General features: G+C 39.4%; 1 protein-coding gene across 12 annotated transcripts in view; it reads right to left on the reverse strand.

The window, feature by feature from the left end:
* The window catches only part of Pum1 (pumilio RNA binding family member 1), a 117,813-nt gene that overhangs the window by 44,782 nt on the left and 49,919 nt on the right, over positions 1 to 23,112 (reverse strand). For 6 of the 12 annotated variants that reach the window (XM_041651630.1, XM_041651627.1, XM_041651633.1 and 3 more), the window contains exons 4-7: positions 18,307 to 18,415; positions 17,263 to 17,441; positions 8,078 to 8,244; positions 5,797 to 6,067 (exon numbers count right to left, since the gene is read on the reverse strand). In XM_041651630.1, coding sequence (XP_041507564.1) covers positions 5,797 to 6,067; positions 8,078 to 8,244; positions 17,263 to 17,441; positions 18,307 to 18,415 — 726 coding nt within the window. The remainder of the gene's footprint in view (positions 1 to 5,796; positions 6,068 to 8,077; positions 8,245 to 17,262; positions 17,442 to 18,306; positions 18,416 to 23,112) is intronic. The other 6 variants (XM_041651636.1, XM_041651635.1, XM_041651634.1 and 3 more) reach the window with 3 other exon arrangements.

A 23,112-nucleotide genomic window follows, 5' to 3' on the forward strand; every position in this document is an offset into this window, starting at 1 on the left:
CAAGGCCCCAAGAATGAAATGGACTGAGTCAAAAAAAACTCACCTTTCCCCTATTCACTAGGTACTTTACATCATGTATCTCACTAAAACTTCCATAATCATCAATGTCACAATGGAAAGAAATAGATTATTTATTCTTTCATTGTTAGTGCCAGTTCCCCTTTAAAAAAAAATTAAACTGCCCTACTAGTCGAAACAAAATCAATCAAAATAAAGGAAAATGATTATCCTTTGTTCCTCATTTATAGAACCCAAAATCAAAGAGCAAAACGTACAAAAAAATACAATGATAACACAAAAACACACATATCACCAGCTAAACTCTCGGTTGTTTGGGATATCTTCTGAGACACCTGGCTCAAGCAAGACCTCCATGACCTGGACTCATTCTCAATGCAATCTTGGACTCGACACTAGGCTAGTACTCCAGGTATCCTCTGATTGTGTATCCATCATTCCCATATCTGTTCTGTCACCAGTACAATACACACTCAACAACCCCTTTAAGAGTGCCATGGTCATCACTGATCTCTCCCATCCCTGACTGACAGTACTTATACCAGCTGAAAACAATTCCATTTCAAGCAGAACCCAAGGTTTCTGAAGGACTCATGAGTCAACAATTAACTAACAGACTGATTAACACACGAGTGCCTAAACCTGCTTCTACATATACAAAATTAAGACATTCCAACTGCACTCTCGGTGCTTGAAAGATAGAAGCAGAGAGTTCATGAGTTACAGGAGAGTTAAGGTAACATAGAAAGACGCTGACTTAAAAAAAAAAAGAAAAAAGAAAAAATGCTCCTAAGAAATGTCGTGTCATTGTTAGTAAAAAGTGCCGTCTCTATTTCACAGTGTATCCAAATAACCATGCAGGCTGAAGACACCTCTGATCATCTGCATTTTCGACTTTGGTTACACTATTTACTCCATGAGTATTTTCAATTCTCATCTCCTGCAAAAATAAGGAACAACTCACCAACAGTTCTTCCAGAAGTTTTTATTTCCGCTGGAGACAAGAGAACTCTTCCTCCCAGCAAGGAAAGGTTCTATGGTGTAGACCTCAATGGTCTCATCTCTTTTTGTTATTTTAAAGACACACACACGTGTATATAAGCACACCTATTATCGAGGTCAGAAGGGCAATAAACAATACACATTTTTTTTAATCCCAACAATCTCAGACAGACAGAATGAGGCCTGCCTGGTCTAAAACTCGGTGGTAATTGGGGGGGGGGGGGGGGGGGGGGGGGCAGTACACAGTTTTAAGTCACTCTGTGGTGGTTTGAATAAATATAGCCCCCACAGACTCATGTTTGAATGCTTGGCCCAAAGGGGGTGGCGTAATTTTGTTGGAGGAGGATTGGTCTTGTTAGAGGAAGTGTGTCACCAAGGGGGTGGACTTTGAAGTCTTATATGCTGAAGTAATGCCCAGAGTGACACCCAGTTCATTCACTTCCTGCTGCCTGTGGATCAAGATATAGAACTCACAGCTCCTTCTCTAGCACCATGTCTTCCTGCAAAGAGGATAACAGACTGAACCACTGAAACTCTAAGCCATCCCCAATTAAATGTTTTCCTTTATAAGAATTTCCATGGTCATGGTATCTCTTCACATCAATAAAAATCCTAAGACAATACCCAACATGGATACTAGAAACCCAACCTAGCACCTCTGAAGAGCAGCAAGTGTGTTTTAACACCACTGAACCATCTCTTATCATGGAGTGCTACATTGTAAAATTTAAATGATGAAATTCATCCTAATGACTAAATAGAGAACTGGGTAGAAAAAAGCCAAATAGAAAATCTTGCTCTATCATTAAAAGTTGTATTTGGATATAGATGAAAAAGACACAACGAAATGTTATTGTATGTACCCCAAAAATCCTCAATCTCCCAGAATCAGTTTGCAAAATTGGGTGCCAAAAGAATGTTTTCCAGATGCAAAGGGCCATGGTTTTTGATCAGATAGCAACACAGTGACCCTAAATGGTTCATCTGATCCAAGAAATAACTTTCCTATCCATTATACAATAATATTATATTACTAGATCTTATATAACAAACCTTCCAACAATATCCAAAAGCTTTCCCATGTATTATACAATTTCAAATTTTAATTTGGGAAAGTGCATTAAATAAAAAGAGAAGTAGTGAGAGGGAATGGCTCCCTAAAGATTCATTTGGCTGAAGGAAAGCAGAGGCCTTCAAACTGGCAAAGACAATAACACTACCACAACACAGGCAAAATATATCACATTTGTGCTCTTAGCTCTAAATGAGCCACCTTATACAATGGGAGTTCACAGGAGATGAAGATTACATAGAAACAAAGGAGTGACCCAGCTGACCCTTGGAGGAAGAGAATAAAAATGTGATGAACAATAAAATGTCCCCCACAGTCTCAGACATTTGAACACTTGAAACCTAGTTGATGGTGCAGTTTGGGAACTCAAATTTGCTGGAGGAAATACATCACTAAGGGGTGAGTTTTTAAAGTTTAGAAACCCAGGCCACTTCTGGTTCATTCTCTTTTGCGTTTACAGTAAAAGATGTGAGCCCTCAGCTTCCTGCAGCATGCCTGCTACTTGCTGTCACGTCTCTTTGCAATGACAGACTCTCATCCCTCTAAAACCTGGAGCTCAGATAACCCCATTCTTCTCAACTGTCTTTGTCATGGTGTTTTACCACAGTAGCAGAAAAGTATAAAATGCAAAAATATATAAGGTTAGAGTGATGAGGAAGGTAACACCTACCAAATGCCTTAAAAATTCTGGCTTCTCTGAGGTTGGAACGAGCTTGGAAATCTTAGAATAATGACTACCAGATGTTATGTGGGTATCCAGGGCAAAAGTTCTTAAAAACAATCTACTTTAAAAAACAAACAAACCAAAACAAAAACAGTTAATTTGAGTTTGGCAATACAGCTCAGGAGTTGAGCGTCTCATAGGCATGAATGGGGAAGAAGCAGTAATTGGGTAAATGGTATGAGCAGGCTCGTTTTAGTCAACTTTGAAACAAGCTATGGTCATCTGAGAGCAGAAAACCTCAATTGAGGAGATGTTCCCATGAGAACGGGCAATAAAGCATTTTCTTTATTAGTGATTGACGTGGTAGAGTCCATTTGTGGGTAGGGCCATCCCTGGCCTGGTGGTCCTGGGTTCTATAGAAAAGCTCTATAAGGAGCAAGCCAGCAAGCAACACTCCTCTATAGTCTTTGCATCAGCTCCTGACTTCAAATTCCTACCCTGGCTTTCTTCAATGACAGACTGCATTTTCCTACCCCACTTGCTTTTGATCACAGTGTTTGATCATAGCAATAATAACACTAAGACAAGGAGTAAAACAATAAGGTCCACATCACTTCTGTGCACATAGCAATACCCTTTCGCTGCAAAAACTAAGATATTCATGAATAGCCTTAACTCAACAGGTTCCAAAGTGCAAATCTGTTTAAATTAGCCAGTGGAAAAGCCACTACATCTACACGACTGTTATATCTGAATCATATAAAAGTATGTATTTGTGTTTTAAATCCTTATACTTAGTTCCCAAACTCCTGATAAAATTAAACGATAGACTATTAAACCAAAAGACAATAACTCCTTGACTATGTATGAAATAAAGAACAGTTAAGTGAAAGAAACAAATTTATGTCAGCAAAACACTTGAGACAAACTCTTCTTACATAAAACGGGGTTCAATTAAAACAGAAAATGAAAACATTGAGCCAATCAATAAAGGCCAAAAAAGAGAGAGGAAAAAACAGACAATTTTTTATGGAGCTGGACATAGTTACTGGGAGCTACAGAGAAAAATGTCCAATTATATTTTTCCTTTTATGAAAAAAGGTTTTTTTTCAAATTTCACAAATTTCATGTGGACTGGGATATAGCTCAGCCCTATTCACCTGTATAGCACAGGTTCGACTCCCAATACCAGAAAAAGCAACGAACACGTAACAACCATTTATACTCACAGCATACATCAAAGGAATTTCTTTTGGTAAACTCCTTCATATCTACCAACCAAAATTCATCTGGTATAAGTTAAATGACGGTAAGTACAGGCACAGCACAGCACAACTCATCTCCAAAGACAATAAAGAATTTGAAAACGACAAAAATATTGCAGTCTCTCCCACTTAAAATATGTATCCGCATCCCAGTCCAAAACTAAGAAATAACAGAAAAGGTACAAATTGTTTGTGGATTGTGAGGCTGCCTGGTCCCACTGGGAGCTGATTCCCTACCTACTATGCTTTCAGAAATGGCTGGCATAGTTTTGAGGACATAAGAGGCTCATCACACCTGTGATCGGTACTACCAAAGAGGCTGACAAAGGACTGAAGAGGTGAATCAGTGTTATAGAGCAATAATTCCATCCAGGTTCAATTTCAGCACCCACAAACATGTATGTGTAACTCCAGTTTCTTCTTTCCTCATTTGGGCACTGCACCACATAATACATGGGCATGCATGATCACAAAACAAAAAGTTAAACTTTAAAAAAAAAAAAAAAGAGGCTAAGACCAGAAGATAAAGTCAAGGCCATTAAAAAAAAAACAAAAAAAAAAAACTATAAACTCACAAATTTTCTAGAAACTTGCAAACATAAGAGAGTTAAGTCAGGGAGATTGCTCAGTGGGTAAAAGCACTTACTGTACAAGTGTGAGTTTGGATTCAGAGAATGTGCGGAAAACAATGGGCACGGCTAGCATAGTAACTCTGGCACTGAGAGTAGAGGCTCATTAAAGAGTGGAGGGTAGAATGAGATAACTGGAGCTTTACTAAGCAAAGCTCTAAGTTTCAGACTCAATGAGAGACCCAATCTCAGGGAATTAGGCAAAGAGCAATAATCAAAAGCATCCAGCATCATCCTCTGACCTCTACAGGTGCATGCACAGGTGACATACACTCCTGGCTCTCATGACACACACACACACACACACACACACCAGCACCAAATAATAATTATAGACCTTACAGAGCATTTTACATGCTCAACTAATCATATTCTGAAAGGTATCTATTATATGTGTTATAGACTATATCTATAATGGGTTGATTATACTGAGGTAATGAATGGACAAGAGATCACTATCTTATATATCTCCCTTTTCCGGGAGGAAGAGGGCATGCACACTTGAGAAATGGGAACATGTGCCTCTGTGCACATGTGAATACTAGAGAAGGACACTAAAAGTCTTCCTTCATTGCTATCCACCTTTTTTTTAACCACCTTATTTTCTGAGACAGGGTCTCACATTGAATCTGAAGCTTACTGTTTTTGCTAGACTGTAAGGTTGGTTAATCTCTGACCTCTAATGCTAGGGGTTAGAGGTATGCACAGCTATGTCCACATTTTACAAGAGTGCTAGAGATTTGGACTTGGGGGTCACCTTGTTTTCAAAGCAAGCATTCCTGCCCATTGAGCCATCTCTCTTTAGCCTCTCTTTTTTTTTTTAACACAAAACAACCCATCAACAGCATACAACAACATTAATCCTTCAAGTATGACTTAGCATCTGAAAGGATGCTCTTCCATTCCCCAGGGGTGGGGAGACAAGAGCCAGGCACAATATATAGAGGGCAAGATGCTCTCATCCCAGCAATATTAGCCTAAGACCCAGGTTCCTGAGGAGAAAGGTAAACTTTGTAAACTTATTTCTTTGCGGGATAAAAAGTAGCTGGCTGGTGGCATTTTAAAATAACACCTTTGCCCATCCAACCCCCCATAATGTGCTGGTTAGAGAGAAAAGTAGAAGGGTGACAAAGACACACACTGTACCTGTTGTTGAGAATTGTAGTCAAAAAGTCCCACAGTTGCTGCTGCTGAGTCCACAGGTACCTGCGTGCCTGAATAATCAAACTGCAGAGGCTCCATGCCCACATGTTCCATGGGGTCCAAGGGGACACTCTGGGACTCCATGTTGGAGAAATCCTCCACAGGCTTGGCACCATTGGTGCTGGTCAGCTGGGCTAAGCCCTCAGAACCATTCTGGTTTGGACCCAGAAGATCCACTTCATTAGCTGAGTTCTGGCAATTACCAGGGGTACGGCTAAACAGAGAAAGTAAAGGGCATTAAACCTTATTTTGATCGGGGATGGACACTACAGCAACCCCCAGTTTAGTCTTCGAAGCTAGTTCTACAAAATATTTGACAAGGCTTACAGGGTTGACAGCTCTAGAATGAGTCTATTGTTTGCTTTCCCTCCTAGACACCTCTTGAACCTGTATCATCTGCTATTAATGGACAATACCTTTACCATGGAATCTAAATTGAAGAAACAGAGAAAGCTAAAAACAATACTTCCCATGGTAGTCATGAAAACAAATGCCCCCCCAAACACAAGAGGTAAATAAATAAATACATTCCACCAGTAGTCACTCCTTTTAAACACAGAGCAAACCGGAAAGGTTAGTTCCCAGGCCAGGCAAAGTGGCACACACCTATGAACCCAGCATTCAGTGCAAGTTTCAAAGTTATGCTGGAGTATGCACAAGAATTTGTTTCCAAATAAAGCAAAACACCCAATGCTGATTCCTAGAGGAAATTCCAATTCTTAAAATGATTTTAATAAAAAAGTTTTCATGTACTATTTAGTTTGAGTGTTAAACACTACACCCATCTGCCAAAGGAATGGAAGAAGCATCAGTTCAAAAATGTATAAAGCTTCATTGCTGACCACAAGCTCCTACTCCAAAGACAATACTAAACTTAAGCTAGTTGCATACTCCATGTCATGACACTGCAAAGAGCAAAGAAGGCACCACTGGTGATTACTTGGCCACAAGCTTAAGTGAGTACTGTACTGGGACTTGAGATATACCACAACCCTATATTAAATGACTGTATCATTCAAACCCATTGCAGGCAAAGGAGAGCAGCCTGTGCCTACATTCAATCCTTCATCTCTAAAAAAGAACACAGCTGGTACAAGTTAAAAGTATTGTCATGATCCTTCACATACACCACCACTTCAACCACCTCCTGCCCCATCCAGATATCACAAAGCATTGCTCCAGGGTGCTTGTGCTACAAGGAGGTGGGGCTATCTGAACACATCCCAAGAACACAGACAAGCATTTACTGCCATTTGCCTCAAATTTCAAAGACTCTATTTCTATGTATGCTCAATATATACAAAATTAGGCTTATTAAGCAACTGACACTTTTGCTGCAAAGGTGCAAATACATTTTTTATAATAATGGGTATTTGGAGGATGTGAAATGCATGTTTGTATGTGTATTCAAATAAACACTCATTACCTGTAGACTGGCATTATTTATACATGTATCACTGAACCAAAAAATTATACTTTTTAAAATTACACACCATAACGAATAGCTTGTCTATATAAACAAGAATGGCTGCCAAATGGGGAAGACAAATGTATAATACTATGTATGTTCTGCTACAGGGGTAAAATCTGCAACTCAGGCATAACCAGAGATGGCACACGAGTTTTCCATGGAAAGTATGACTAGCAACAAACCATTTCTGGGTGTGGCAGTATACATTTGAAATCCCAGCACTCAGAGGCCAAGGCAGGAGGATTGCAAGTTCAAAGCCAGCCTGGGTTACATAGTGAGACCCTTTGCATCTCAACTTCTACTTCTTCAGTCTGAATTAACTGATGCCTGGCCTACCTACGAGGAATGGAGCTGCTGAACGCAAATGAAATGGGAGAAGGAGCAAAAGTTCTCAGTTATTTCTCCTTCCATTGTGAGAGGGGGCGCTAGTGTATAGTGGTACGGGAGAAACTGGGTGTGGGGGAGGGGGAGAGTCCCAAAACACCTACCTACACCAAAAGTATTTTACTAAAATCTCCTCTGTGAAATAACTCTGAGAACCCAGCTCCATACAAATACAAATTCTATCATTTGGGCAAAGCATCAAACATGGTCAGCTCTTAGAAAATTCCACCTTACCAGTTAGTTTACAGCTCTATAGCATCATCTATACTAGATCCATTTTTTTTTAAAGAAACAGGAAGGAAGAGACTAAAATAAAAGCAAAGAACCCACAGCCCACAATTCAAAATCAGAAGTGTAAAATATACAAACCTAAAATCTTTGACGTCTGCATCAATCCCATTCTGCACTGGTAAACCATTGGTCTTGTCCATCACATCACCCTCCTCCTTCAAATCTCCTAGCTTATCTCCATCAAACGTACCCTTGTTCTTCTTTTCACCTTTGTCGTTTTCATCACTGTCTGCATCTCTTGGGCCCTGTTTAAAAAATAGCTTCAGCTTCACTAATCATCATCAGCTAATTGTGGACACCCACTGTGCACACAGACTACACTAAATGCTAACTGAAAGAAGACTGCACCCACTTCCAATATTACAGTCTAGTTTACAAACAACACAGAGGCAAGAACACTGCAGAATGTTTTGCCAAATGGGGGAAGACACACAGACAGGTATGTTACAGAACTGAGGACATCTTATCATACCATATACTTTCCCTTCTGCCCAATCCCCTCTTCTAGTCAAAGCCCAGTTAAAACTGTGGAACTCTCAACTTCTCTACTCTCAAATCTGTCTAGCATGACTCCAACAGGAAAAGTATTATGCCTATTTAAAAAAACAAAAAAAAATAAAAACATGATTTCTCACTATCCTATAAGCCCCTCCTTCATTTCTAAACATGAAACAATGTGAGCCAAAATTATTCTAACTCAACTTGTCTCTACTTGATATATATATATATACATATATATATATATACCTTGCCTCTTGCACTACCACCCCAGTTCCACCCTGTTGTGCCAAATCCTTAAAATTATTGTATTTGTTTGATTTGCCTGTTTGTTTTGTTTATGTCTCTGTCTGTTTGATTTCTGAGTCAGGTTCTTGCTGTCCCTTGCTAGCTTGGAACAGACTACAAACAAAGCTCAGGTTGGCCTGCATTTTTGGCAACCCTCTTGCCTCAGCCTTCTAAAATGCTTAGATTACAAGTGTGTACCAGTCCAGTCAACATTGACTTTTTTTTTGAAGATGCTTCAAAATAAATTAAATCTTTCTTTTTGGAAGCATACTCTTAAAACTCATCTTCCATTGTCTACATATTTAAGTGCAAATTAGTTTTAATGATATAACTGAGGAATTTTATACAATAGAATTTACTTCTGAAATGTTTCACACTTTCAAACACTGGACCTACTGCAATGGATTGGAAACCAGATACATTCAAGTCCTTCCTTTTAAAGAAATGCAAATGTTTGTCTTCTTAATAGAATCCAGCATAAGTCTTAGATATAGGAGAAGAAAAAAAAGTTTTGATTTCCAAAAGGAAAGCTACTATCTCGGGACTTGACATAGTACAGAGTTTTGCAGACCCTGGCATTGCAGGGCACTAATTAAATTGCTTTTATAAAATGAGAGAAGCAATCTTGCTATTCCCATCACTGACTCCTGCTTTATGGAGGAAACAAGTGTACATGGCTCAAATGAAAGTTCCTGGCACAAAGCAAGCCCAGTGGACAAAAAGCAAACACTTGTACAGCAAGCATCCAATCACCAGGTTATCTTCAGTGGAACTCAGCAGAGCACAGAGCAGCAGACAGCTGTTGAGCAGCCTGACTGAAAAGAGTGACAAGTTGCACAGAGAAAACTACAGAAGTTCTCTGAAGAGTTTAGAAATCACCTGGCCAGAACTACAACGCAAGAGCCTGACAGTCTCAGACCTGTAGGATACTATTTCAGATCTCATTTTCCTTTTAAAGTCATTCTCAGTTCAAATACACGCACAAAAAGAAAGCCTAGTGGCATCCAGACACTGAAGCACAACAAGAGCCACAGTGGCATGTGCCTTGAAGACTGCACCTCTACAACACACAGAATTGAAGGAGTACCCTGAAACTTCAAACACAGATATGGGAAGACTAGGCTCTAAAGGCCAACAGAGCTTGCATGATAGCCAGAATCAGCACCAACCTACACAATGCAAAGAAAAGTAAGGAAGTAAAGTTTTCAATTTTTGTAGCTACAGCTATAAAGATGAATACACTATCTAGCAGAAGCTCAATAAATGACCCAGAAGTGTTCTAATGGTGAGGATGAAAATCTACTGTGAAACCAAAATGCCAAAAATAAGAAAGTTGATCTTCTCTTTATCATCATTAAATCAGTCTAGTTGGTGAGAATATTGTTGCAAAGCAAAAAGAAACTATTACTGTCAATGGACAGTAAGTATCACATGAAGAAGACTATAAATCAAATCTATGGCTCAATAAAAATTGTTTAGTTCCAGTATCTCCCAAGGAGTTCAAAAGTCCATAAAACTGCACAGGAACTAGAAGAAGGGAGCAGTAGGAAGGTCCTACACAGCAAGCATGATACGGGCAGAGGCACCTTCAGTGGGCAACTCACTTTTCAGCATTCTCACTCTTTGGCGACCTTCACAAGGGCTTCCTGCAAACCTGCTCAATCTATTTGCTCACTGGTCTATACTGAAAAACACAGTCAATAACAAAATTTCATTATTAATTACATAGTCAAAATATTCCCCGAGGAGGGCTAGTTTTCGCCAATCCTGAAAAATCCATTCCTACAATTTGCTGTCTGGCTTTCTTCTCCTATTAAAACATCAAATCTTTGGCAAAGCATTGGCAAAGCAACTCTTTCTACCGGACAGTAAGGGATCTGAGAGATGTTCCTACCTGTTGATTTTTCATGGTGAATCTCCACTTGTAGAAATTGTGGAGAACATTTAAAACTTCAGCACTTGTGTGTGTATAAACCAATATATATATATATGTATGTATACATGCATATATATGTATATATGTATATATATGCGCGAATCCACTTTACTTAAAAAGTTCACTGAATAAACAATGACACACAACAAAAATAGCTGGCAATCAAATCTGCCTTATGTCAAGATCATAGTGAGAAACAAGCTGCTACATAAAGACAGTACTAGGTTCCAGATCATAAAAATGTTTTTTTCTGTAGTCCTAGCACTTAAGAGGCAGAAGCATTAAGTTACCAGCTATCTAGGGCCACAGTAAAAGACCCTGTCTCAAATAATTACAAAAAGGTCTCTTAAGTGAGGGGCCAGCAGGGCAGGAAGGTCAAACTTGAAATCCCAGCACTCAGGTGATAAAACAGGAGGATTACCATGAACGTAAACAGGTTATAGGCTAGCCTGTTCACTATTGGACACTATCATATATATATATGAATATATATATATATGAATATATATATATATATATGAATGGTGTGTGTGTGTAAAAAGAAAGGGAGGGAGGGAGGAAGGGAGGGAGGGAGGGAGGAAAAGCCTAACAGAAAAGTAGAGCTAGAAAGATGGCTAAGGTTCAATCCTAGCAGCTGTGTGGCAGGTCAAAACAGTTTCTAGGGATCGACACCCTCTTCTGGCCTCCAGGGATATTTGCGTGCACATGTTGTACAGATAAACATGCAGGCAGGTAACCCATATGCATAAAATAAAAATAAATTTAGGGGGAAAATTAAAATAGAGTATAATGTATCCATTTTGGGCATCTTTGTAGTTCTTAATACGTAAGGTGGGGTGTTTGCAGTTATGTGGTCTTTCAGATAATACTGGCACAGGTGCACTATTCTGTGTTCTATCTGCAACATTTACTGGACATAGGACTTTGGTTATTTAATCTGAGTCTTAGTTTTCTTATCTTTAAAACAGAGATAATCTTGTTTAATAAATAGTTAGTTATGAACAGCAAAAAAGTATTGCATGTGTGAAGTTTAAGAATGTTATTTTATACACATGCAAAAATACAGCAGAATAGATGCACATAATACTACCAAACACAAACACATAACTGATATGGTCCTCCCAGAGCAGCCATTAGTCCTGGTTGATGATCATAATCTCAAAATTTATAGGTGCCTGGGGTCCACCCACACACATTCCGATTTACTTCATCTAAAAATGCTTCCACATATAGCACTTTTAAGAAAACTTTTCCCTAAAAGCTCTCTTAAGTACCAACACTTCAGAAACAACATAATTAAGATCAAACAGAAAAATTAAAAAGACAAGGAAGGTTTGTGTCCTCGATTTGTTGTCCTGTTGTTTAGTACACAACAATACTAAAAAGAAAAACCCTATGACCTGAAAGAACACATAAATAAATGACAAGACAAGCAAGGATCACGGAATCTTTCTTTAATGCGATGAAAACCCTAAACAGTAATGTTCAAAACCACCACCAGTGGTGTAGACTGCACAAGCATTGAGGCCCTATCACATTCTCTACAGTGGGAAGAAAGGGGTGCTGAGAGATAGCCGAGCAACACGGTAATGGAAGAAGATTACCCACTGCTAGCTTCCAAAGAACCAGGAGTCAAGCAGATATTGGTTTTAAAAAAAAAAAAAAAAAAAGCCATGAAGCACATGGATGGCCTGCACACTCCAGCTTAGCCGTTTCCGGGCAATGATAAAGGAAGAGACTTCTAAACATCTCTCTTATTCCCAAGGAACTTAAAGCCAGAAATCCTCTGATGGCCAGGTTCTTTTAACAACACTTCACATAGTGGAAGGGCCATTTAGTGAGATCAGAGGCTCTCCTCCATAGGTACCAAAGAAGCAGTATTTTGTGCCTACAAAACAAGATGATGTTAACTAAACGCATGCAGCCCCCCATTTTTTGATTATTTGTTTATTTAGTATGCACTAGTGTTTGGGTTTTGCCTGTACGTATATCTGTGTGAAGGTGTCAGATCCCCTGGAACTGGAGTTACAGACAGCCGTGAGCTGCCGTGAAGGTACTGGGAATTGAACCCGGGTCCTCTAGCTTGAAGAGCAGCTACTGCTCTCAAATGCTGAGCCATCTATCTAGCCCCTAACCCAAATTTTTTCAGAGTACAATAGTTAATTTCTCTAATAGGTATAGACTTTCAGTATCAAGAAAATAAGTAAAAAGTTTGCAGTTGCTAGCCTTTCTGTAACAACTTAATAAGAACCTAGCTCAAGTCACCATAGAACAAATGCCATGCCAGACAAAACAGAAATGAAAAGAAAGCTTGAATCCAGAACTTTGCTTCTGAGTCTTATTTTCCTCATCTATAAATTAATCTACCATAAGGGTTGTTCCAAGTATTAAATAAGGCAATTCTTTTTTTTTTAAATGTTTATTTATTTATTATGCATACAGTATTCTGTGTATATGCCTGCACGCCAGAAGAGGGCACCAGACCCCATTACAGATGGTTGTGAGCCACCATGTGGTTGCTGGGAATTGAACTCAGAACCTTTGGAAGAGCAGACAGTGCTCTTAACCTCTGAGCCATCTCTCCAGCCCCTAAATAAGGCAATTCTTACAATTAAAGTTCTTCAAAAAATAAAAACAAATCAATTTGTTTTTCTAAAATTAGTATGAAAAAATGCAGCCACTATATTTCATGGACTCTGAGATATTATCGTGCTAGATACCACGAAAAAAAAAAGGACACAACATTAGTTCAAGTTTGACATGGACCCATTTGAAATATGCACTGATTTCAGAAGGAACAAAAGCTGAAAAAAGTGCATGGCCTACACAGGCACCATGGTCCTAACGACCCAATTCCTGGTGTGCAGAAAGTTAAGACGAATAGGCATCTGCTATGATATCCAAGAGGAAAAAAAAAACTTTCAGGCAAAAAATGATGTTTGATTTTATTAGAAAACCCTCAAAAGCAGTTTGGTTTTGTTTGCTTTTTAAGTTTGACATTGCAGAATACAGCATGTGGTTTCAGTTGCAGAACTAGCCAGAATCTAAAGGCATTCATTCTATCCTATAACATAATCTTTCAAGGAGATTCTAATAGTGTCTCAACTTTAGTACACATGTCAATCACAGGGGTGGGGGTTGGGATGGGATTATCTTATTGAAAATTAAGCCCATTCTGCAAGCCTGCCACTCAGGATACGGAGGCAGGAAGACTATGAGTTTGAGGCCAGCCTGGGTTACATAATGACACCTTGTCCCCAAAATGGCATGTGGCTTTCAGTTCAGGAAGCCTAGGGTAGGGTCTAGCAATCCTAAGCCCCAGGGTTATGCTAGTGATATAGATGCACACTAACTTAGAGTATCAATATACTTTGTTACATATTATGAGACTTCCTTGAATGCTAATTATCCCTATTATACAGATGAAGAATTCAATTGAGACTCAAACTCTGACTTTTATATGTAATACAATACCCGAAGTTTTACAAAAATCAATTATAATATACTAGCCTCCCAAGCCAAATTGTTGTGGCCCAGATGACAGCTAGAAGTATGCATTCTCCAGGTCAGAAAGCAGGAGCTTGACACAAATGGGGAGAGCTTCCAACATCTCCCCAAGTTAGACCAGTTGTCACTAATCCAATGTTTGCAGTGGATAAACAAGGTAGCAATCATGTTCAACCTATTTGAAGAAAATCAGAAGACCAACAGAGTCCTTAGATAAGCAATATCACCCATAGAATTTCAAATTTCCTATGATTTTATAACTACTTGTAAAATATCGTATTCCAGGAACAAATGAAATAAAAGCTAAAAGGGGAAAAAAAGACTTGACTCAGGAATTCAAGTTTTTCTCATTCCAAAATCTACCACTGTAAAAGGTGGGGGATACACATGCAGCAGGCTAGCTAGCATTCACAGTAAGCGTGAGAACAGTGCAGCTGTCAGAGTCTTCTGTTGAACCTCAAAATAAGTTAGGTAGTTTGTTTGTAGCAGGTTCTATGTAGCCTTGGCTGGCCTGGCACTCACTACGTAGACCAGGCTGGCCTCAAACTCACAGGATACTTTGGCTTCTCTCTAATGTACACCACTATGCCCCACCTCCCAAAAGTGTTCCTTATCTCAGAAACAAAAACTATTAAGTTGAGAATATTTACAGCACCAAAATCAACTCAAGGAAGCACAAGGAAAGGAAGACAAAGAGCTAAATCCTTTTATTCAAGCTGTGATGAGGAAATCTCATGAAATTGGAAAACTACTTGCTCTCCAAACTTAATACTGAAGTACTTTTGTTTTTAAGAAAGATATTGTATCCATATCATGAGAACTAGAGAGTGATTCAGGTTTCCCATGAGTACAGTTTTCTCTAGGTATCATCCTAACCAACAAAGGAGTAAACATAGGTCCATAAAAAAACACCAGCAGAGGACCTGGAGAGATGGCTCAGAGGTTAAAAGCACAGCCTGCTGCTGTTCCAGAGGTTCTGAGTTCAATTCCCAGCAACCACATGGTGGCTCACAACCATCTGTAGCAAGATCTGGTGCCCTCTTCTGGCCTGCAGGCATACATGCAGACAGAATCACTGTATACATAGTGAATAAATAAATCTTAAAAAACAAAAACAAAACAGCAGAATGCAACTCCAATGCTGACCAGCCGTTCTCTAGTCAACATCCCTGAATATGGCACCTGCCAACACCATGGCTTGATATTTACCAGTCTTCTATCAATCTACAGATGGCATAGAAATCAAAGTGTTAGATAGGGTTCTACCCCCACAGCCGTTCTCCTAAAAGAGGAGAACACAAATTTTCGGTTATTATTATCTTGGGTGTGCATCTCAGAAGCTTAGGAAATTATCTAACTGCCAAGAGTGCTGTCTCCTGGGGACTACTGTTTTCAACTGGAAGTGGGATAGTCATCATATCATCTGGCCTGAGGCCTAATTTCATCTAATCACAATACTATCCCAGAGATAAAAATGACCAATTTCCCAAAACAACTAAAAATGGAACCCTACTTTACAACCCAAAGGTGGGGTTTTATCATAAAACTGTCTTTAAAATGATTCCACTAGTAATAATTTCATTCTGCTGTTTTATCTACGTTTCAATTCAAGTGATTTTTCTCCCTCTTACAAAGTTCACAGAATCTGGGTGTGTGCCTGTGGCTAATGTTCACAAACCAGAAACTGGTCAGAGAATTCACAGCCATTGTTATCAAGGCTCTCATTTCTCTCCAGCAAGTAACTCAAAGCAGCAGGCAGTGTTTAGAAGGCAGCACTTTCTCAAAGAAATCTTAAGAGGTTAAGGAGTGAAGAAACTGAGGTGAGTATTAGTGAAAACAGAGTTCCAGTCTTCTCTTGAGAAGATAGGAAAATGAGCATTCGGCTTGATCCCATTCCTCTTATCCAAAGTGTAGATCTATTCTCCCCCAAGGAGCTCCTTGAGAAGGAACACAGAAGCTATTTCCTATCTGATTTATAAGTCACTGTGTCTGGACAAAGTCAAAAGATCCAGAAACATTTGGGTCAGCTTTGAAAAGGCTAGTACTCAAGAATGTACCTGAAATACAGAGCAAGCTACTAAACACCAAACACCAATTACTGCTATTCTAGAGTTTTAAGCAACGTGAGGGACCAGCACAGAAAAGGAGTCTAGGTAACAAACGCAACATATAAAGAAATACACGTATGGATAAAACCAAAATTATGATAATATGGGGGGGAAGGTATTTCAAACATTTGTCACCAGGTAGTATTAGGCCATAAAAACTTTCCAAGAAAAGGACTGAAAAGGAACAAAACCAAGCAAGTTAGTGGGTAAAGAAGACAGGCAGATGCCAGAGTCCCTACTGGTCTTCTTAGCAGCTACATATAACATCAGTCAGAGAGTACAAAATGAGTAAAACTCAAGTAGATTATTTCTTAAGATTCTTCAATCTATAGAGCTGATATATATAGTATGCTTTGAGAAAGCAATCACAGAGCTTCAGAAAGAATGCTTTAATAGGAAGTGGCAGGAAGCAAAGGCTGCTATAGCTACTATTTGGCCAGCATAAGTGAGGCTAGTGGCAATGAATTTAAAAAAAGAAAAAAAAGAAACTTCAAACTCCCCTCATCAGGATAGGCAAAAAGCTGCTTAATAAAGACCACCATAAAATTAAAATATAGCCTGCAAATCAAGAATGCTTTTTAAGGTTCTTGGTTGGTGGCCAATCATTCCTCTCTCAGACAAGTACCTCCCTTCTACTGACACCCAACTTCTGCTTCCTTTGTAAAGAAGTTGCTTTTGGTTGTAATGAAGAGTGTTTTCTCATAGATCAAGTAACTGAGACTATGATTTTAGCTCTTATCTCACCTAACGATGTGCCCCATCTTTGAAATGTAGTTTACCTCTCCTGCTTGCTGAGCTCTGTGCTACAATGGAAGTGTTAACACCCTGTAATGAATGCTGTGAGTAACTAGGAAACTCAAAAGGCACATTTTGCTTCGAGGGAAGGGGAAGAAAGAGATAGGAACAAGTTCCTCAAGCCAACTTACAAATCCTCCTTTTCTTAGACAGGAATCGCCCGGGGATGAGCTCAACACATACTCCACCATGCTAACGCCTAGTCCCCCACTCTCCGATCGTGGGGACAGTACAGAATTGACCTCACTGTTCACATGGAAACTCTGACCAGGTCTTCTCTGCACCATGATTGGCTGGGAAACTGAATGATCTACAAAAAAGATACACAAGTATGACACAGTGCAGCCAGAGGACCAAACAAATTATGAGTGATGTCTCATGGATAAAGCAATGTCTGGGAATCAGGAGACCCACTAGAGTCAGCTGAGCCAAGCTTTCCTCGTGGGTCTTTCAATAAGCACTGATATTCTACATAAGCTAAGGACACAGAACACACCCCTCCTCTATCTAGGAGAGCAAAGGAGGACAGCAGTTCACATAGCTAGGTTGGTAAGCCAATCACCTCTTTAGAGTTGCAGAATTTCTTTAATGTTGCTTACTGGCAACAACAAATCTTTCTGAGAACTCCATTTTGCACTGTCCTGAACACAGCTTGTCCAGTGTTGGGTTTTCTATCTTCTCTTCTCTGGAAGCTATGGTTTCTATCTACTGCTGCTTTTTTTGTCTCTACTAACTCTCCCCAGCCCTCTTCAGGGGAAGTCTATCACAAGAATGTCTGTGCCTGGTGATTTCATTTGGCCCCACGCACATTTAAAGATTACTATTCCATATATGGCACAGAACATCAAGGGGTGAAAGAATCATGAAGTTCAAAGCACAGGCTTGGATTTTCCAATTCCAGGCAAGCTGACAGTAGCACAAAGTGAAAACTCAGAGCTAAATTTACAGTCATTTCAAATGAGTACATTCTTCTGTGACTAGAACTTCAGAAAATATTGAAGATTTGATTTTGCATTAATTATTATTAATATATTACAATATCTAAGCTACTACTGGACAGGACATTTGCTTGGAGTGCTTTTGCCACTGATGTGAAATTCATGACTTGCCAAGTGCTGAGGAAGGGAGCTCTAAGACAGGCATAAATCACAGTAGAGATGCTAGAGCTAGATTACCTGATGTTCCCCAGGCACTGTCTCGCCATTGATCACCCAGGAATATTCCTTTTGGTCCATCTTTGCTGGATTCATCTGTTTCCCAAAACTTTTTACCTGGCAAGAGCTGCTGCAAATTAAAAATAATAGATGCTTTTAAAGAATTCATAAAGAATGAAAGTACAGCAGTCAACACTTTCTTTAGACAAGGGTTCTGAAGATGCTCATGGGCCCTGAAGGGTTCAATCGAAGGGTTTTGGCTACACAGCTGTGATCAGAGCACTGTTCTTATTTACTAAAAGATACAGAAAGACCTAAAGCAACGGGACATCCATCATAATTACCTAGAATCATTCACTTAGTCTATGTGAAGATTTCTGAGGAGGAGGTAAGGGTAGAAACATCGCCCTGTTAACTAACTGCTTGCTAAGACAACTCTAACTGCAAAGGAATGTGCCTACGACTGTTAGCATACTGTCTGCACATGCACTGCCTGACCACACAGTTACTTAAGCAAGAGCATGAACCCAGCTATGAACCCGAAGTACAGAATGCAAGCTATAACATCCAATAACCAACACTTCCCTACCACACCTACCTGTTCTAAGACTTTAGAAAGAGAAAAGAGTCATTCATCTACTTCCAGAGGGAAATCAAATTTCTTAACCTCTGTTAGGTTTAATACTTGATAGTGCCATTAAAGTGATTTCAAACAAAAAAACAGGGGTCTCAGTTACAAAGGAAAAGTCCTTAAGACTGCCATCATTCTTGGTCTTTAACTTAATAAATTCTTACTTCCTCTAATTATGTTTTCTTTTCAACTGCTAAGTTTGAGATAACATGTAACACTATTTCTGAGCATAAAAGGGCATACCTGAAGAGCTGACTTATGCAATGTCAGAAATGGAATGCTGACTTTCAGAAATAAAGCACCAGAAAGCCCAAGAGTTCTGCTCTCCTCCTGGACATGTTGAACTTTCCAATTTATTAGCAACACCTGAGCATAATAAAGAAAACAAAGCTGTCCACAAAAATAAACCCCAGCTTTCCAGCCTCACTGCTGCTTTCTCAGCACAATGTTAACCCACCTTCAAAAAGTTTCTAACTATTCCATAGGTTACTACATGAACTCAAGCAGTTTGCAACCTTTTACAAACGGAAAGAACCTAGCAAAAAGACTTCTGGCCTGGCGTTTACTTGTACAAATGCTAAGCAGCCTCAAAGATAGAAAATTAAATTACAAGCATCAATCAATCCTTCATTGGTGCTTTTTGGGTACCAAAAAAAGCGCTGGTTTTGAGAGAAAGAGGGAAAAGAAGAGGGAGAAACAGGCGTCCAGGCGAAGCTAAGCAGGAATCGGAAGTGCTGGACTAAATAGGTAAATATGCCCTGGGAACTACTATTAAATTGCCCTCGGCATCCTTCCTCCTCTTTTTTTCTGAGGCCAAACCTGTTTTTCAGAGGCTGTGCCAATCAGAAACATCAACGGCAAGTACCAAACAGCTTCTTGGGAAACATATTCAGTGGCATCAGACATAAGCAAAATCATGGTCAAATTCCAGAAGAGTTAGTGAAAAAAATTATTAACTATACAAGGAACAACTTAAAAGAATTCCTGCTTTCACATTCTATTTCTCCTTCTCACCTTGCAAATGACCTCTCCAAAGAGCCTATAAAACTTACTCACTAGCTGTATGCCTTCTGCCACCTTCACGTCTGACAAAAATTCTCATTCTTAGTTTGAAGAGGGTGAGACCAAACAGAAGTCCCAATTTACCACTCTTCTTTGTATACTAAAAGAAGCACAGTCACATCTATGTTGATTAATTTTATGCTCCGTGAAATGGTGGAAAAAGCAAAAGTGACCGAAACTAGTCCTATGCTGCCATTTTTTCCAATCTTAATCCTCTATATAAACTCAAGAATAGCCTTGACAAGTACCAGGCTTAACATATAAACAATCTTGCTATGATTTATCAGTTGGTAACTAAAAGCAGCGATCTTTGAGCTCAAGGTGTCAAAGGGGATTTGTGAGATTCAAATGTTGTTTACTATTATCTGTTAGGCTGTCACAACATGCAAAGCTGCAAGTACATATAGAAAGTGATATTTTTAGGGCTGGTGAAATGGCTCAGAGGGTAAAGATGCTTGCCTCAAACCTGAGTACTTGAGTTCAATCCCTGGAACCCACATATGTTACAAGAGAAGCAACTCCATATGTTGTCCTCCAACACGAACTATGGCACACATAAATTCACAAATATACACATATGAACAATAAATAAATCAACAATGAAACAAATATGAAAAAATAGTAAGTAGAGAGTCTACTTCCTATTAGTAGCAGATGCAAGCAACAAGGTGCAATGGAATGAAATCAAAGTTTGTTCCTAGCTCACTGAGTCAACCAATTCTCCTACTACTAAAAATAGAAAACAAACACTAGAGGTAGCCCCCACAGTACTAGAGCTCTATATACATTAGTGAGGTGAAGATCAGTTAGCTAGTATCAGTGAGAACAGTAGGTACTATTTGGGCAAGTTCCCAAGAGATAAAGAGAAAGAAGAGACAGGCAGACAGAGTGCAGCATGCTGATAGAGGCCAGGCAAAGTAGAAAGGGTGAGTTGAATAGGTGCTCACACATCCCTGAACCAAGGGAATCTGGGCAAGTTAAAAGGAAGCTTAGTTAAGCCCTTTAAAATCTCTAAGTTCTACACAGAACCTAGCATTTACTATAAAACCTACTGTCTGTACTCAATTGTGGTAAGCAGAAGAGATGACTCCAAATGACCTAGTCCCATTGTACTGTAAACAGGACCTATAATGGGATGCTGTGAGGTCAAAGAAGTTATGGTGCCCTGCACCGCTTCTATTTCCTTCTACTACCACCACCATTGCTCAGCTTTTAGACAGCTGTTATGCTGTGAACCACACCAGAGAGTGGCTCACTTTGCCAAGGAACCAAGAGATCTCTACCCAACAGTTCACTAGAAACTGAAGGCCTCATTCTAAGAGTCCATGAAGACCAAGATCCTGATATCAACCACATGAACTTGGAAGATTCTTCTCTCATAAAGCTGAGCAAAAATTCAGACCTGGTAGGCATCGTGCCTGCTACTTAAAAGAGATCTTATAAGTCATGAGGTTTAAACAATGGCCTTCTAAACGGTCTGGGATTTGTTACACAGTGGAGGAACTAATCAATCATGACTACGCAAAAGTATGTATTTCAAACACTTGAGTTTGTTTTTAAGAAAGACTTCTTGCCTAGCAGTGGTGGCACACGCTTTTAATCCAGCACTTGAGGCAGATTTAGTTCCAGGACAGCCAGGGCTGTTACACAAGAGAAACCTGTCTGAAAAAGAACCAAGAAAAAAAAAGGAGAGAAAGAAAAAAAGGAAAAAAGAAATGTTTCTCATCCCTTTTCTAACAGCTAAATCCCAGTACTGAAAGTACACTAGTTTTTGATTTAGGAAAAAAGTGATTAACTAGCTCTGTCCATTTCATGCTCTCCTCTCCTGTTTTATAACCTTTCACACTGGAAATAAGTAGCTTTTAAAGTTATGCTTGCTAACTGACAAGCAGTGGCAACACTTTCAACTTTTTATTCAAAGTCAATAATCAAAGTACTGAACTTCAATGCTGATGGTAAAACAGAGCTAGGTAACAACTTTAATGTAAAAATCAAGATCTCAGAGCCACTTAAATTCAGCAATCACACCTCTGGAGGTAATTCTATCCACCACATAAGCCACAGCCTCCCCACAAATCAACTCACTGCCAAAAATAAGTTAAGTTGCCAAACTATCACATCAGCTAGAGTTAATTTCAAACACTACAAATTTAAATGCAACCAGCATTAACTTATTTGCGGGATTTGGGGTGGGGGAAGAATTACTGACAATCTATCTACACAAAGTTAAACCGATCAGTGTACTCTGAGGATAAGCGACATTCCTAGCCAGCAGACATTTTCTTTTGTGGAGCAGGTAAGCCTAGGCTTGGAACTCTGTAAGTAATCCAAGTAGATTTCCAGCTCTAAGCAATCCTGCTTCTGTTTCCTGGCCCAGAGACTACAGTCAAAAAAAAAAAAAATCAATAAATCACAGTACAGCTTTACAAAATTCACTTTAAGTGAAAACTAGGCTATAAAAGGTTAAGATCTGACAATTCTTTTTTTCTTCTTCTTCCTTTCTTTCTTTTCTTTTTAGTTTTGAGACATGTAGCCCTGGCTGTCCAAGAACTTTCACTGTAGACCAGGCTGGCCTTAGATCACAGTGATCTGCCTGCTCTGTCTCAAGTGCTGAGATTGAAAGCATGCAACACCACCACCCAGCAATACCAGACAATTCTAAAAGAAGGTGATGGGAAGTAGGAATTGGTCCAACAAAAGTTAAGGAGACAGATACTGTCAGACCATTAACACAGTTGGCACATTGAAAAGAGCAGATGATACCCAAGTCCACACCTAAGAAAGTCAGCTTGAGTACAGTGAACCTGCAACCATGAGTGCAACAACTTCTCCGACTCCAATGCTAACAGCAAGCAGCTTCTCAAAACTGATTTCATGAGTCAAGCACAGTGATCACCAACCACAGTGATCCTGTCCACTGAAAACTACAATTTCTCCTCAGAAATTAATAAACTGCAATTAGGTTTTTACACATTGGTCTCCTGTGGCTCTGGTTAGAGTGGAGTCTATGCAATAATCCAATTCCTCTGAAGGCCTACTAAAAATCTACAAACCAGCTGGGCAGGTGGGTAATGGCGCATGCCTTTAATCCCAGAACTCAAGAGGCAAAGACAGGTGGATCTCTGTAAGTTTGA

Source organism: Microtus oregoni, unplaced genomic scaffold, assembly GCF_018167655.1.
Source record: "Microtus oregoni isolate MIOR12 unplaced genomic scaffold, Mior012 000005F_ref0000423, whole genome shotgun sequence".
In the NCBI taxonomy this organism is placed as follows: Eukaryota; Metazoa; Chordata; class Mammalia; order Rodentia; family Cricetidae; genus Microtus; species Microtus oregoni.